General features: G+C 38.4%; 1 protein-coding gene across 1 annotated transcript in view; it reads right to left on the bottom strand.

Moving 5' to 3' along the window:
• LOC127365947 (low-density lipoprotein receptor-related protein 1B-like) overlaps window positions 1–18,424 on the bottom strand; it is a 241,426-nt gene that overhangs the window by 81,627 nt on the left and 141,375 nt on the right. The window contains 9 exon segments of the mRNA XM_051404535.1: window positions 2,584–2,678; window positions 2,993–3,167; window positions 3,532–3,759; window positions 3,995–4,126; window positions 8,378–8,622; window positions 8,956–9,120; window positions 13,550–13,754; window positions 14,434–14,631; window positions 17,821–18,066. Coding sequence (XP_051260495.1) covers window positions 2,584–2,678; window positions 2,993–3,167; window positions 3,532–3,759; window positions 3,995–4,126; window positions 8,378–8,622; window positions 8,956–9,120; window positions 13,550–13,754; window positions 14,434–14,631; window positions 17,821–18,066 — 1,689 coding nt within the window.

Here is an 18,424-nt window from a genome sequence, read left to right as displayed (position 1 = left end):
CCAACCTGCTCATCAGGAGCAATACAATGCAAAGCAAAGCACCCACAAGATCACCATTCACAAACACTCACACACCAAAGGCCCAACCATCGGAACCAATTTAGAGTTCAGCATCTTGCCCAAGAAGACTCTGACTTGACTAGAGTAGCTGGGAATCAAACCAGAAACCCACGAAAGAAATATTAATCTTAAGAATGTGTATATGTTTAAAGTCATGCAGCAGTGTTTAATCAATGTTTTAACTAATCAATGATTTAACTAATCAATGTAGACAATTAATTATAATGAATATTGTTTCAGTAGGAACCAGGGTTGTGCATGCTGGGCCAGATTTCCATGCATACACCTATTATTATATTAGCAAGAAGGACTAAATTATCAAAATAGCCTCATATATCTACAATCTAAGATGCTGCATATTTACCCTGTGTTCCCTTAAATATTGTAAGATAAGGATACTTGTGGAAATTCAGACTACCAAAATTCATTGATACATGAAAAGAAAAATCGATCACTTCCCGTACTGTCAGTGCATCACAGCAGAGGACATCCACATCTGCTGCTCAGTGATTCCTTTCCAGTATTACACTCCCGCAAACTGCCAGTTAGACACCTGTAGGTTGATCCTACTCAACGGATGCTTGAGGAAATTTGTCAGGACAATCATCCTAATCCCTGTCCTTGTTAGGTTTCTTCATCTTTACATAATTTATTTGTTTTATTAATCATCTTTTCCTTTACATTGTTCCTCTTAATTTTCATGAATCCACTATTTGGTTCCTTTTTTCAGTAATAAATCATTCTAAATTGTGCTTTGAGTGAAGGGACAATGTAAAAAGGTGAATTTCTAAAGGTTCAAAATTTTTTTATTTTTTTTATTTACTTTACCAAAAAGTAAATATTTTTTTTATATGTCACTACAAACAGCATAAGCAACCCCATCTCTACATCCATACTTGTGAGTAGCATAAAAGATGACTAAACTGTCAGTGAGAAAGACATTATCTTTGGAATCAAGAGGGCAGGTTTGAACATTGCTATATTCAGTGTTGTAAAGGCAACAATCTCAACAGGGTACAATAGATGAACCGGAGCACAATATCTCATCATGCAATGTGAAAGGCGGCCCTTGTTAGATTGTCATATAAGACACTTGGCTTGAGCAATTTGAAGTCAGTGTAAATCCATTAACATAACCTATAGCAATGGTAGGGTAGAACCACCAATTTTGGACATGTCAATGAGCCATAGTGGATCTTTTTACTCTATACCTGGACATCGATGTCTTGAGAACACATTTTAACCCAATAACAAAGCAGGTTCAACCGTTTATAGCTATCATGTTCCCCTGAAGTGGTGACTTATTTCTGTTATAGCACAATATAGTAGTAAGAGTCATCCAGGACTGGATCAAGGAATATTCAGGTGGAACTGCATAACATATGTAGCCACCATAATCTCATATATCAATCCATGAAATTAACCCCCATGAGATGAACAGCTAGAAAACTGTAAGAACATCCATAGATAAAGAAGTAGCCATCCATCAAACCTGGAAAGCTGCATCTGTCTGAGCACTGATGCCTGTTTTAAGAATACTCTCAGCAGTAAAAAAAAACAACTTTTTAAAGAACTTTTATTTTGGTTATATTTTAATGTAAATTATTTCTTCTTCTATAAAATAGTAAATGTGTCATGTTTTTTTTCCAGTTTAGTCTTGTATTAGTGTTTATCTATGTTTCAAATAAATTTCAGCATTGTTTTCCTTTCCGTGCCTTTTTTGCTCTTAGACACCGACACCTTTAGGAGATTTAAGAATCTGGTGATTTTCTTTCACATTGCTTATTGAGATTATATCACCACTGAGGAGGTGGGTGTTCTTTGTAAATTCTTGCTGACATTGTCGAAACAGGGAAAATGTCAACAGGTACAAACATTACGGATTCTGTTTGTAAAAGTCAGTGCATGCACATGACATAAATTGATTTTAAACAGATTAGGGCAAACTGAGATTATTACAACTTTCATGTTAACACCTTTATCGGGTTATCTTTGTCAAATTAAGGTTCAAATAGGGGAATTACTTCAAATGAATTTGGATTGAAGAGAGCATAGATGCAAAGTGGTGCATGCAGTGGCACAGCTGTTGATGCTGGAAAATTTAATTGAATTAAATTACCATAAATTGAATCCATAACCAAACAATACTGACAAATCCCCTCACTTTTCAGTCCTGTACTGTGGTACAAAGGTATTTGCTACACACCCTTCCAGATGGATAATCAGACAAATCAAGTGCACTAGGATTATTGGACAAACTGAATTATTGCAAACCATGTAACTGCTTTAATCTGGTTGTTTATATTCATATCAAATCATATATTGTTATATTGTGTATTATAGTGCTAACAGTGTGCATGCAAAAACAAAATGAGTTTATGTAAACTGAACAGAGAGAACTTGAACATAAATGTCATTTCACCTATAAAAAAATAAAACACCATTTTCTTGGCTCAGTCATTTTTGAGGTGCAGCTAAACAGGAGGTCTAACTCAGTATGCTATCCAAAGCTCTCATACTGACCTACAGGATCCCTCTGATTCTGGTGGAGGACCTTGCTGTTACTCCCGTCCATGTTGGCCATGTTAATAGTGTTGCCATCTGTCCAATATATTTTTCTGTGTGGAAAAGTGAGGCGAAAAATTAGCGGTCCAATTAGGCACAAGATACAGTATCATAGGGTTTACAACATAGTCAATGAATGTTATGTTGTTATTAAATCAAAATTGAATGTAAGCCAATACATTTGGTTCTACCTAACAACCTTGTAAATATTTAAACACACCTTTCAAGCTTGTTAAACATGATCTCTTTACAACAACACAGCTTTGATCCCGTCTTCGTACAGGTGAGGTCTGTAGTCAGGTTTTCTAATACTATGCATTGAAGGTGAGGTACTGATGAAGTGCACAGTCTGCTCTAATCTACTTACCCCTTGGCTGGGTGCACTACAAGGCACCTTGGCTTATCAATGCCGTGGATGATGGAGGTCTTCAGGGACCCATCAAAGCGAGCCACATTGATTTGCGACTCGTCATTTTCAGAGCTGAGCCAGTATAAGTTCCTAGAAAGCCAGTCTAAAGCCAGACCGCGGCAGTTCACTATGTCTGTCAGGCAGAAAAATGAAAAAACTGTCACGCCTGTGTATTTTACAAAACTATAATGCAAATAAATTCATATATATATATATATAACAAAATAAAGGTATGAATGGTCTAGAACTTTGCAATCATGTTAAAGAGAGGAAATAACAAGAATTAATTACAGCGATTACAGTAATATAATTAATAAGTGCTACTCCATGACCAAGAAAAAAACTCTCTAGGGAGACTGTCAATACAGTACTGCGTTCAGCTCTTGCAACAAGAGTATGTGTGTACAAGCTAATCAATATGAGTTGGTACACTCACGCTGTGGTACACAGCACACACAGCTTTTGATTTGCATTCTCGATGTGTGGAATGCACCCACCTGCAGAAATGATGGTCTCTAGCTGGGTGCCATTGATGAAGGCCCTTTTGATGGTTTGGGTTTTGATGTCAGCCCAGTAGATCCTCTCCTCCTGCGCGTCATAGTCCACCACTGTGACATCATCTATGTCTGGTACCGTTAACGCCGTCATGACATTCATATAAGGGTTGTCAATGTCCACACCTCGGATTTCAGACCGCCGCACATATAGAAGGAACCTTTTCAAAGCTGGTGAGATGAAAAGAAATCCATCATTTCAGAAAGTGCACCTTTGCATACCTTTTTTGTCAGCTCCAGGTGAGAGTGTGGTAATAACAGCCTCATGTAAATTCTGATGTCAGTCAGAAGGGCCAGAATTCACATGTGAAACAAAACATCTCTCCTGTTGTTTGCACAGTATCCTATAATTTTACTCTGATAGGGAGAAAGCATGAAAAATGGGAAGGTGTTGCTTTTTGCTCACCAAAACAGGATTGTTTGTTGGGTGAAAGCTTCATAAGGTGTGGACAGGTGCAGGACGCAGTGCGGTTGTAATTGATGAGACACAGATGTGAGCAGGGACCACGTCCATCATTTTCTTCACATGGGTTAGAGGCTGACAGGAAGGGAGTAAAGAGAAAGACAGGAGGAACATTTCAGTCAGTTAGAAGTTAAGCGGAAAAGGGGAGATGGGTTTGGAAAAGTTATGTTGTGTTTGATGGATCTTCACTCATCCTCTGCCCATGTTTGCGTTTTCAAGTTGGTCCCTTGTTGAATTGGGTCTAAAGAAGTTATGAAACATGGACATAAATGATAAAATATAGAAGATATATTATATTGTTTACTCTTTTTTCACTTCTCAGGAATAAAGAGTGGCGTTATCTGTCATCCTATTACTGTAGGGTAGCACAATTTCCAGTTTAAGCCCCTAACCTGTTTCTATTAGACAAGCAGAACAACCCGATTTTCAATATCTTCAAACTAAACAGTCATCATATAGGAGCAAAACATTTGAAGGAGTCAGATTTCACAAATTTCTTACTATAACCTATTCAGAATAAATCAACTCAGCAAAACTAAAGAAAGTCACCCACAGTTCAATTATTTCCCGTCAAGCTGAAATCACATTTCATGCATCAAACACATCAATTTCTCATCTACTCCGGATGATTCATGTCAAACAAGCTCATTCAAAGTTCATTCCCTGGGATCCTTCAGCAACAGACTGGAGAGACCCATTGCAGCACAAATGTGGCTTATTTAAGGCAAAAAATCCAACTCTCTCTGTGAGCTGGAAACAGCACCCAGCTGACTCAGTATGCTAATAGTGCGACATCTGAACAGCGCTGCATTCACCTGAATCATGCTCTTGAGGGATGACAGGCAGCAACAACAGAGCCAAGGTGTTTGTTTGCTCTAAACTGTCAGATGTATTCGGAACAAATACATTTAAAAATGAGCCCACTGCTATGGTAAGGCAGTGAAAATGCTGGCACTCCCTAAAATAGTCCCTCAATACAAAAGTCATATTCGGAGAATATGTAGTGATGATACATGCCTGAAAGTGCTTTTTTTTCACCAAGATACCTATATTTTATTTGTTGTGCTTATATATTTCAAAGACTATCATATTTGGCATGGTAATTAGAGTGTAGCTTATCTGCCTGTCTTCATAAATATTATATTGTTAATATAGCTTTGCACACATTGAGAATAACAATAATGACTTCAAAGGACCCAACTGAAATATCCTCAGCCACACCTCTTTTTCTCCTTAATTCACTTACGGGAACAGAATAAATAAAAGGACAAAAATTGATGTATACTACTAATAATTATTTTTATGACTCCATAGTGCCAATATGTGTAGTAAAAACACAGTAATTTGACATAGCTAATTTATACACAGGGACCAACCCAGCAGTTGGAAAGAGCCATTAATGACTATTGGAGTATTTGTTATGTTTGAAAGTACACCACTGTGTTCCAAGAATGCATCAATATCAAAATGATTACTTTATCTTACTGGTCAAAAGATCTGAAAAAAAAATCTACTTTTTGCTGCTTATAATGGTGCAATGGATACACCGCACCACAGGTTTCTTTGTGATGCTTTGTCTACCATCTCCCAATTATCTGTTGTAGCTGAGAAGCCTTGAGACTGCCAATGTGCCTCCTAATTTGCAAACACTTGTTACCCATTCTAATGTTAAAACACAGCCTTGCCTTTCAAGTGACACATAATGCAATTGCAGGCTGTTTATGCCTCCGGTAGCGCTTCACTGTGGCACCTGCTGAATAGCTCATAAGCCCAGCTGCATACTGGTGTTCACTGGTCCCTTCTTCATCCATCCCTCCCTTTCTTTTTCTGTGGTCCAGATGTTCAGGGTCTAGTGGAGCTTCACATCTCTAGGCCTTCGTTCTGGCTAGAGTGAATAATAGCCAGCCCTCCCCCCATTGAGCTTTTTTAAATAGGATTAGGCACGCTTACTGTCTTCTTTGGGAAAGCAGTCCTCTTTGCTCACACTTATCTATGATGAGCAGTCATGAGAATGCAGAATACAGGAAGGAAACAAGCAAATTAACTTGTGATTCACTAGAGACGCGGTGGAAACACAGAATAGATGCAAACCCGATTAAGACCATAATATTGCCCATTTAAGGATGGTGGCTTACGTATGAAGAAAGCTGAGGGGGATAAGAAGAAACTTGGCAATGCTGAAAAAGGCAATTGTGATAGCAACTGATCTATCAATCAGGTGGTCTTGGCACACATGACCAAAATGTTCCATAATCCAGTCTTTCATTTTGGGGGTTCTGGTTTAAAAATCAAACAATACTCAATTTAAATCTATTTACTGAAACAAAAAAAAAACAACAAAAAAAAAAAAAAACAGTCAAGACAACTGAAAACTGATTTAATGCTATAAATTTAATCTTGGCAATACATCTTGCAAGCTTATCTGCATATCAAATAAAAATTGGCTTACATATGTAGGCCTTCTGTCAGACAACATACCAGCACTGTGTCTTTTGTGGTCAGAATCTTGGCAGCTTGCTTCTCACAAAATTGATTACCTATTCCTCTGTGACTGATACAGATTCAGAGGCATTCACTTAAAAGCAGTTGCTGGCAATATTAATAAAGTTTTAGAACTATTCCATATATTTCCTGTCACCACAACAAATTATTCACATTACCAATTTAAATGATTATTGGATATGCCACAATTATTCCTTGGCGGCTGTGATGATGATTCTCATTTTGCAGCTCTCTTTATTCAAATTATTTCAAAAGGGGAAAAAAAAGCTTTAATATAGTGGTATAAGCCAATTACAATAATTTGAATGGTGAGAAAAACACATTCAGAGGTACCATTAACTCAAGCTAGCTAATTCTCTGCATGAGTACCTCTTTCGTTCAGACACATGGCTCATTGATTGACAGGCCAAATGAAGGCAGAAGCTGAAATTAATTACATTATGCTGTTTTTTTTATTATTACACATTATGTGGATGGATTCTGTTTTAAAAGATAATTTATCCTCAGTCAATATGCAGTAATACTGGAGCACTATAGTCAAATTCAAACTGATTTATCTTTTTTAACTATAGAGTGTAAGATGATACGATATGATGGATTTGCACTTTAAGCCCATTAACAAGCATCCCCTTTCTGTGCAGGTTGACAGTGACATGCCCAAAATTAAATGGTTACTGTTACTGTTCTTTGTAATTGCAGCTATAGCCTGGTCTCTTTTAAATCGTAATTGAAGAGTTTACAATCTAAAAAAAAAAATAAAAGACTAAATGTACAGAGGCACAAACGAAGCTGTGTGCTTTTAGACAATGTATAGTTTTTAACTCGATGCCATGCTAAATAAAGTAGCTACCCCCCCCCCATTGACATCAGTGCTTAAAGGTGTTGTATACTGTATGACTTTCAGACTAGATGTAACACTAGAGCACCAGCATTTTAGACCAAAACAAAAGAGCACGCAAATTGTGTCTCTCAGATCACAAAACACACTTCAATCAAACTCGAAAAAGTATATTTTAGTCTCTCCACTCTTCTAGCAACAACAACTAATTCTGGTTTGGTCAAAACAAACACTTAATTCACAGTTAGATGAGAAAATAGTCACAAAATGGGCTTCTATGCCTGCCATGTAACATTAGCTAATCCTTGGGGATGAATGTGCTGGTCAAAGTACGTCCACTAAATGTACTTGTTGTGCCGCTGACAGACTCAAATTGGTATTTTAAGTGTGTGACAACATTATGAATCCCTATAGAGTCAGATCCTTTAAAACAGCCTGTATATTTTTACCCCTCACCAGCAGACAAAAACAATAATTTAACTTCCCAGATAATTGTAAAACACACTTAATTACCAGACACAAAATTAAACTTACAAAAGTGATCTTTGTTAGTCTTTCCACTATCCCAGCAACAATCAGCAACTCTGGAATGGTCGAAATAAATCTTTAATTCACCGAGTTAGAAGAGAAAAACAGCTATCCTAAAAGCCAACAGATACACATGGAGAGACTCACGTGCACTAACATATACCGGCGGCTGGACCGGAGTAGTAAACAATGCTTGGGGATCAACACAGGCAGAGGGAATGTGATGTTAGTCTTTGCTCAAGAAGCATTTACTTCACTATTTACATGGCAAATCGTTGTTTGCTGCTATGTTAATGTTCTAAATCTTGTATATAACCTTTAAGGGGTTAAATGTCACTGCTGCAAAACCTAGGAAAGCAAAACTTACAAATTTTATATGGACCTGCTTCCAGCTGTAAAATTTGCCTCTTCTGTAAGTGTCTCATGTCAAACAGAAAAGCCAGAAAAACTGTCCTCACCTTGTGGCTGTCTGCTGGGGTGGAAGATCTGTAAGTCAAAAGGTTGAGCACTCGTCTTCTGGATGACTGTTACATTTTGCCCAGTCCACTTATTGGCTCTCGCTAAAGTGTTTGTCCTCCAGTCCGTCCAGTATACATTGCCTCCAAAGAGAGACACAGCAAAGGGATGGGACAGGTATTCGTGGCCCCTGAGGATCTCAATGACTCCACTTCCATCATAGAGCGCAGAGAAAATGGCGTCCGAGCTGTTCAAAAGAGACCAACACAAAGGGACATATCAAAGTTTAAACTGCACTTCAACTGCATTGAAAGGGAACAGTAAAAGTGGGCAGATCAAAGTGTTACCACCAGTCCACTGATGGAACTATTAAATTGTTCAAGATCCACTCAAAACCAAATATGACTATTGTAGTAAAATCTCTAAATATAACATCTCTTCCATTATTTAATGCCGGCTTCAAGTGACATTTTACTCAGGGAATGGTGAATGCTTCGCAGTATATAATGTCATACATGTATTAAAAATGATAAAAGGTGTGAATGCTAGTGCACACAACATAAAAACTTGAATGGAATACCGTGCATCTGTCCAAACAATCCTCTTTTCCAAATGATCCAGAGTAAGTCCATTAGGCCAGGCACCGATTTCCATATCTTTGAACACAATGTGTCGACCTCCTCCACTCATTGATGCAGCCTCAATTCGGGGGAAAGTAGCATCCCAGTCAGTCCAGAAGAGGATCCTTGGAGCAGAGACCCAAAGGCAACAGTTAGTATTGATGACTAATTGCTTATTTTTATGAGGACAAGCAACAATATACTGCACATTTTTTATTTATTTAAAAAGGCTGTTAGATATTATAACCATCTAAGAGCTGTTGTAACTGTATGCATTAACAAAGACAGTGGCAATGATGACTGTCCAAGAACAGCCCCAGTGATCCAGTGCAACCCTAAACATCTGCGACAGGCCTTGAAATGGGAGGCCATCTGTTTTATTATGACTTTCTTTTCACAGCTCAATGAGGCCTGAAAATGAACACCGTGTCCAGAGTCTTACTCCAACCCAGCAAACATCACTTCTGTCCTGCCTTTGGTCCACAAAGTCAGCTACAACGAAGGAGAAAATGGGTGCTCAAGCTTAAATCACATACTGACGACAACAAAACAGTGTTAGGAAGAAATATCCTTGTCCAGATCAATAGCCTTATTCACTTGATAAGGCCTCCCTGATCAATGACCCACTCCTTTGAGTGGATTCAAGTAATTAGATTAGAATTATTGCCCTGGAATGGAAATGCGCCTTTAGGCACCAAAAGTACCCATTAATCCTACTCTGTACAGCCATGAAATGTAGTCATCCTCCCAAATGTGAAAGAGTACTATAGGAGAGAGTGCATGAGCAGATTACTCATTTCTTAAGAGTGTTAAATTGATTTTAGGAATGTCTGGCTTTTGCTTTAATCTGAAATATTCTGGCCACAGTATACAACCACTGGCTAGTTTTCAGATGTATTTATCCAAAGTAAGTACCAAATGTAAAAAACAGCAATACACTGACAACAGAGAAAATTGATTCAGGTTTTTGTATAATTTGTATTACTGTATATATTCTGTAGATAGTAAGAGCATACAATTTCAAAACCGTGTTTCCAGCACTGCAGTAGACACGCAGAGAAAGAACCTACCTACTTGTTTCAAATAATTCTTTGTCATCACTCTCTGATAAAAGCAACTACACTACTAATTTATTTAATTTGTATCTTTAAAAAATATGCATACAAATATATCAAACTGGAGAGTGCCTGGATGGACCAGAGTTTACCCTCTGAGTGATTTCTTTAAGCAGGCAATACATTCTCTTAATGTGAATAGACAGTGTTATGTTAAGTCACACATGGGGTGATGCAACACACCTGGGAGACATTGTGAGCAGCTGTTGAGATGCTTAGTTATGCCAAGAAGAAGGGTGAACTGTTTGTGTTTTTTTTTCCATATCATAAAATAAAACCTTAACTGCCTACATGACGAGAGGAGCAGGGCAGCCACCAGGGTTACTATAATCACAAGCCTTGCATGAAGATATCACAGGGACGATACAGAATCCAGTCCTGTAGCTACAGGCGAGTCAAACCTCTTTCCCGCAGACCAGGGAAACAAACCACACTTACAGGCAACAAACAGGAACATAAGAGCCAGTTTCTTAGTTTGTGGGCATGTTTTCAAATTGTCTGCAGTTTCAGCAAGAAAAAATAGGAATAAGTCTCAATTATTGCCCCTACATAGAACAAGGCATGTTCACAGTTATAAAACCCGTTGACATCATTACAAAACTATTAAAAAAAAGTCCTCAAACCTTTTTTGAAACAAGATCAGTGGGTTCGACAACACAGTAACTATCACAAGACATCACACAGTGTGAGACACAAAACAAAGACTACAAACTACAGCATCGCTCTTTCGCACTGTTCACAGTTTCTGATCACTCCACTTAATATGAATCTACTACTATACATGTCAAAATCAAGGCATCACATCCTTTTTCAAGGCTGAGTGCAGGGTTAAATGTACAATAACGTTCATACCTTCAGGTGCATAAAGGCTCATGCTATTCCACCCAGATCCTACCCTTCTCAACCCAGGCGCATTGACCAACCAGTAGAGTCACAGTGCAGTGGCATGAACATGATCCTTCTCAGCTTCATCACCTATTTTGACTGAAACACTGACAGTTGTGTTTGATGTGGTGCCTTGCCAAGATAGAAGCATAGCTGCTGGGAAGTGAACCTGGGTCTCAGCAGTGGTGGGTGAGTGCTCAGGGCCCCCTAATTTTTTTAAATCAGTATCTCGCCTTGCAGAACTAATGTCTCTGATTTACAGCAGCTGCTGTTCAGCAATAAATCTTACCTACATGATGTATTAAAACAATATTCAATAGTCGACAAAAGGGATATAATTCAAACCAAAATCAAATTCTATTACCATTTAGACTTTTTCATTTTTTTTAGACTACAAATAAACCCTAAATAAAGTATGTGGACATAGTTGCCCATTACTTGAAATCAACCTCTGGGAAAATGAAATACGAATTAAAAGAAAATGATAATGCAAGTCTCAGAAATTAATGCAGCATGACTTGTGATGGTAGTTAAAACGTGGAGTAAGAGTAAGAGTAAAAAATATTGTGGAACACAATGTAAAATACAATGTGTATCTAAAACGTGTTGTTGAGTGTGTTAAATGCAGTTCATATTACGTGACAGTGCATCTCAGGCAATGTTGCGGAGTAACGCAAAGGTAATGTAACAAGTAGTATGACAAATTACTTTCTACAGGGAGTAAATAAGTACTGTTAAGCAACCTGGTTACCTCAAAAGACATCTAATAATCCATCAGCAAATATTAAATTATAAATTAGAGCTGGCTGGGTACATTATGTTTGCAGTTTGCGTGTTCTCTCTCTGCTTTTGTGTGTTTTCTCCGAGTGCTCCTGTTCCCTCCCAAAGTTCAAAGACATGCAGTTTAGGTTAATTGGTGACTCTAAATTGCCCGTAGTGTGAATTCTCGTCCGTCTCTAAGGTCAGCCCTGTGATTGACTAGCGACCTGTCCTCACCCTCTAAGGATAAGCGGGTACAGCTAATGTATAATGGATGTTTATCTTCAGTTAAATATGATGACAAAATGCTGAACAATTATGACCCATTGTAATGTGCTTCCCACAAGGCTCTATAAAACCTTTGACCACTCAGTAAATCTCATTAACAGTTTAAATAGAAAGAAAAACACAAGTAGTGAAATACACACACAGACACATTAATAAGGACCTCCCAAACACACATGCACAGCACATATACACACAAAAACATGCAATACTTGTAAAAATAAATGTGTTTCATATCGTAAAATGATTGATAAAAAATTTCCATTATAACAAGAAATGTAGTGTTGTAAAAAAGTTGGTTGTCATTATAACCAGAAGCCATTATAAAAGAACAAACATGTTGTGTTAATGGTCCAGTGTCTAATATTTAGAAGGATCTTTTGGCAGAAATGTATGATTTAGTTTTGTATATAATTACCTGGATACAGATGGTCCAGGTTGGCTCCCATGTTTCTACAGTAGCATGTGTTCTGCAAACCACTGTAGATTCTCATTTAGAAGGGAGTTTCAGTCTGCAACTTCACCATTCGATGCCACTAAATCCTACATACTGGACTTTTAACTGTACCTGTAACGTCAGAACCAGGCCTCTGGCTGTGTGAGTTGCGTTGTATCATGTGTTACTGTTGAGATGTTCTTGTTTCATTTCTTTTTTATGTATGTTTTTGTGACGTTTCCCCTTAGATAAGACAGCCGAAGTTAGACAGAAAAGTAAATAGGGTAGAGAGAGAATGACACACAGAAAAGGGCCAGATTCAAACCCACAGCCTTTGTACATGGGGCACCACCTCTACCAGGTAAGCTATTATGGCATCCCTCTTGTTTCATTTCTAAAGGGTGGGTGGCAAAGTTCCAAACTGTTCAACTGTCCGAACCAGCATCTCACATCCTGCAAGGTGTGTTGCATCAGTGGCTAATACCGAGTCAAACCTGGTCGCCCCAGCGTGACTTTGTCAAACAATCTAACAAATTAAAAAGCTTATGATAACACTTGTCATACCAAGGAAACAGAAGTGTAATCAATGCACTGTAATAGGTGCCATTTTAGAGCCACAGATCAATCTACAAACACTCTTCCCATGTCTCTCAGCGGGATAAACAGCTATGATTGTGAAAATTGGCCCCAAGGGGAATGAGGCAAAAATAAAAACAAAGCTTATTTTGGGCTTTTTATTTGAAGGTCTTGCTTAAAAATGTTTTAAAGAAAAACATTACCAGGCAACAAGAGTGACAGGGTAGTAAAACATATAAAGCAGGAGCAATGGTCGGGGTGGTATTAGCTACATCAGTTGTCATTACTGGAATAGAGCACACAGCACTGTTATTGATGTACTCTATATCTGCTGCTATAATGGACCTTAACACAGCAGACATCTTCATACATCAAGGCAGATGCGGAAGTGAGAAATACAAGAAGGTTGTAATTTGACATTATTCCAGTAATCTCGGTGCCTGATGGATAGCCCAGCTTCCAGCAGGTTCTGTATGTGGGATTCAGTGCATATCTTACCCCTGCCCTGGGTCGAGAGCGATGGCCCGTGGATGCTCCATGCCTCCAGCAATCAGTGTAGTGCGCATATCTCCGTTGAGCTTGGCAACCTCGATCTGGTCCAGATTGCTGTCAATCCAGTAGAGTTTCCCTGTAATCCAGTCCACAGCCAGGCCCTCTGGGGTGGCCAGACCGTGCTGCACGACCACCTCAATCCCTGTCACCCCTGAAACAACAAGATCAACAACAATAGCATGTAACTGAGGGGCAGGTTTGGTGGTTGGTATATCTTTACACTGCTGAGGAAAACGTTCTCAAAGCAGAAGAGGAAACTCCGAAAACTCCTGAGAAAATCTCTTCCATATAAAGATTGCTTTCTACAGGGGTCCATTAAGCACAATAAAAGGGTTTTCCCAGAATATTTATAATCTAGCTGTTTACAGATGCTGAGCCTTTTTATGTGTGTCTCACAAAAGGGTGGAATAGGTTACCTCTGAGAGGTGATTTCTATGGCTCCGCAGAGGGAAATAAAGGCAAGAGAACCCAGTGAATGTACTGCCACCCACAAAAATACAGAGCGAAAGAGAACTTCTGATTCATCATTTTAGGAGGAGGAGATACTGTACTACAACAACTGAAGGACTTCTGGTCCTGCAGTATATTTCAACTCTTTTCAACCTGAGATAAATTTTCAGCGAGAGACAATATCAACTCACTATATCAGAGCTGAGTGTGCGTAAAGACAGTACAATAAAACAGAGCGTTATCACAGACAGTGTCTTAGACTTCCATTACAGCTGCTGGAGTACAGATGAGCAAGACATGACTCTCTTTAGCCAATACATCACAGCAGTCTTTAGATATAGCAAATGTTTGTGTACATGTGTACTCATGTGTGCACGTACCGCCAGTCTCAGAGAGCCTTCCCCTGTAGATCTTATCCTCCACCACATCTGTCCAGTAAAGGAGGCTGCGATTAAAGTGGAAGTCTAGTGCAATGGTGTTCCTCAGCCCTGGCACCAGCAGGCTGTAGTCCCGTTTATGAAGGTCTATTCGTCTTATCTCGTGCCGGATTGAAAAAATGATGAAAGCCTCAAAAGGATCTAGGCAAGGAGAGAGACAGGAAACAAACACTGTATTTTTGTAGACATGCCACCTTTGGCTGAGTGATGTTTTTGAGTCAATTGTTCATCAACAATGTGTGACATAATGTACAGTTTTGGCCATTTTAAGAAAGGCTGTTGCACTGGCTAGTGAGCTATGACAGCCCCTATTCTTCTTTAACAGTAGTGCAACTGGAATGTTTCAATGACCACTACACATAAAGATCCAGCACATTTTCTGAGGAATATTACTGTCAAATGCTGAAAACCTGTAGAAAAACATAATAAAAGAATGAACAGTATACCATGAAAACTCCTAAAACTCAATGCTCTGTATATAAATCGTGTTATTGCATTGTTAAATAAGGATTAAAACTGCCATAATGCAATCTGACACACATGCACACTTTTAACCATTCACGTGTATTTATTTCATTGTATTAGTTCAAGCCAGAGCTGCTTTTAGAGAAACATAATCTTCCCTTTAAAATCATTGGTTATCCCTTGTTAGGCTAGGCTATAGTTTATTGTTGGTCAGATCATATCTGACCTCCTCTCTCTCTGTGCCTCCAGGCCCCTTAAATCTTCAGTCACTCCTCTGCATCCTACAGTACCAGCTAACGTTTGAGAGTGCACTCAGACTGAACATGAAGAGAACATTCACATATATTCAGTTTTCACACACGCGCACACATATATATATATATATATATATATATATATATATATATATATATTTAACAGTGCCAATTAGTTTGGTCAGCATATGCTGGTTTTACAGTTTTCCATGTAAATAAATGCACTTTATTGAATTTTTCAAGCTAGAAGCAAGGGATCAAAGAAAATCCCTAATGTTAGTTTACCCTGTATTATTAAAAAGGGATCTTGCTAACCTAGCAAAGATCTAAGGCTGGCCAAATAGTTTGCAAGCTTGCTGCCACGTCATAATTATTAATGCTATTTTATCAAATAAATAACATCAATGTCCTTCACACATTCTTCACTTAAAACCTGATTTTATTCAGTTCCCTCTTTACTTTTAATGTCAAGCCAGTTAGACAACTGTTATCAGCTAGATTCTGATTAAATACTGTAGCTAAAAGATGCAAACTAACTCACTCTATGATGACATAATAGTTGCAGAAAGGCCGGCAAGCACAAGCTTACTTTTCTTCTTGTTTACTAGCTAGTTCCTCAACAAAAAATGGACACATTTGTTGGCTTTCTTTACTATACTTAACAAACAGATTTTACTGCAAAGTTTGACACATCAAAGTAGGAAAAGCATACGGGTCAATAATAGATTAATGAGGGTTGGTATCGTACATGTTTGCTCGCTGTCACACTGTCACACACATATACTTTTTTTATACATATATAAAAAGGTATTTTCTTGACTTTTGTATGTGACACTGTAACTGTCACTAGCTCTACATGTTGCAACATTAGCTCGTATAGTTGCAAAATAAGTGATGTTCCTATCACCAAGGCAGGGTTATACTGAATGACTGTCACTGACATGCAATGTATTTGTTTTAAGTTATTTTGATTGAATTCCATGGAACTATGGTGGAAATGTATTACATTACTTTATTTATATAAAATCTGCAGGGCAATTGAAATAGTTAACCTTAATTGAGTTCCATGTATTAATTCCACTCTCTCTCTTTGTTGATCTGCTGTGTAGAGGACATATTTTCAAACCATCTCATTGGTTTTTACCACCATGTAGTGCAATTGTTTATGCATCAGTTGTAGCCAAACCAATTTGTTGCCAAACGCTTTGGGAATCAACACAATACATTTTTCCATTTCTGAAAAAAAGTAAATACATTTGTTAGAAGTCTCTACTGATAATTTCATTTTGTAGAGGCTCTACGAAGTCACTCTATCTACTGACAAGTTCTAAAGCTGGCAACAGTGCTTGCATACTGAACTTCACTGGCCTCCACCACTGAGGTTTAGCTCAATCAGTAAGATTATTTCTGCTTCTGGGAAATGTTTGTACAGCTAAAACCTGGAATTTGTCACACATGGACACACACATTAAAAAAAACAAAACACACAGAACCCACAGATACACACATGCAATCTTTTAAAATAGCTTTTTGCAGGCCTTATCTTCACAGCATTCTAGACTAAATCATACTATAGGGAACAGAACTGTTTGCAATTAAAATGTCCCTGCTTCAATGATGTATTTCAGTGTTGTAACCAAACTAGCTGAAATGCTACTGGCTAGATTTTATTACTGGGGATGTGCAAAAGAAAAGTAGGAGTGGATGTGCGCTTAGGACTTCACAAAGAATCCAATAACACCTCTCTCAAGATTAAATTGGAATGTTTGTGTTTGTATGTAAAATTTGATTTATGAAGAAGCTGTAGAATTTGGATCAGCTTCCAGAGTGAATTGTGTATTCTCTTCCTGCGTTAATGTAAGATTAGAGCTGCAACTGCCATCAATCTTGAAGTGTAACAGAGAAGCAAGTAATCAAAACGAGGTCCATAAATCTGAATGTGACAAGCCAACAGCATGTGTGTGTAACTATTGTATTTCAAGCGATTACAGTGCTGCCTTGTCAAATAGATTATTCACTAACAGAATAGGGGAAAGTTTGAATTCATAATGTGATACTACACTGGTGAAACATTTGTGTTGGAATGGGATTAGGCCTGGGTCGAACTTCTGCACAGCTTAATGAAGTAACAAAGCTCTGGTGGTTTGAGAAGGGAGAACATGCTTCCTTCACTCAGCATCAGTATGGATAGAAACAGACAGGATTCATCGCCCAGATGCCTCTTTAGATTTGAAACTGATTGAATTTGACCTGGCAGTACCCTAAATCACCATCTATCACTATTCTTCAGACCAATTCTCCACTTTCTCTGCACTCAGAGACAGTTACACAAGAACCATCCTATTCTGTAGTGTGACTTTTATTGTTTTCCTTTCCAGTTTCTCTGTGGTGTGAACCTTTAATCAATAAGAAATACATAAAGCTCATATTTTTAATTAAAGGCACCCCCAACAAGAACAGTGATTCTAACTTAGAATCAAGGATTTTAGAGTTACTAGTATGCCCTAGGATAAAATTTAATATTACAGCAGACACAGACTCAAAGGCACACACCATCACGACAGCCAACAGCATCACTAAAACACACATTAAAAATGCTAGGGTCTGTTACCTATGCTATGACAGCTGTCTCCGTCAGGGTCCAACATCCATCCTGGATAACAGGAGCACTTCACTGTGGTCTTGTACTGCTCACACACCTGGCTGCACTTCAGGTGACGGCTGCAGTAGTCCACCACCTCACAGGTCTTGTTGCTGGAGTCCAGGTGAAGCCCGGGGGGACAAAAACACACAACCCCTTTCCCCGGTGCCACGGTACACTGGTGACTGCAGCCCCCTCTGGCTACAAGACACATATCTGGAGTGAAGAAGGCAAAAAAAACTTAGAAACTGTACAGACACTGGAAGAGTGTGTGAAAGAAAAATACAGTGTGTGTGGTGGCTCTGTAACTATATTACAGACACTCCAAATACCAATAGTTGTACAAAATGTGAAAGGTTTTATGCTTGAACATAATGTTACAAGGATAACATATTTTCAAGAGAGTGTTCGCACTCTAATGAAAATAAAAGTGTTACATAATGAGAAAGCCGTCATACAGCAGTTTCTCTGTGATTTCACCTGAAGGTGAATGGGTTTAATTTCCATCAGCGCTTCAAAAAACAGAACAGGAAACATACCATTATGCACCGCTCCTTTAAAAAGTGAAACAAAG

Source organism: Dicentrarchus labrax, unplaced genomic scaffold (assembly GCF_905237075.1).
Source record: "Dicentrarchus labrax unplaced genomic scaffold, dlabrax2021, whole genome shotgun sequence".
NCBI lineage: Eukaryota > Metazoa > Chordata > Actinopteri > Moronidae > Dicentrarchus > Dicentrarchus labrax.
This window is presented reverse-complemented; position numbering and strand designations above follow the sequence as displayed.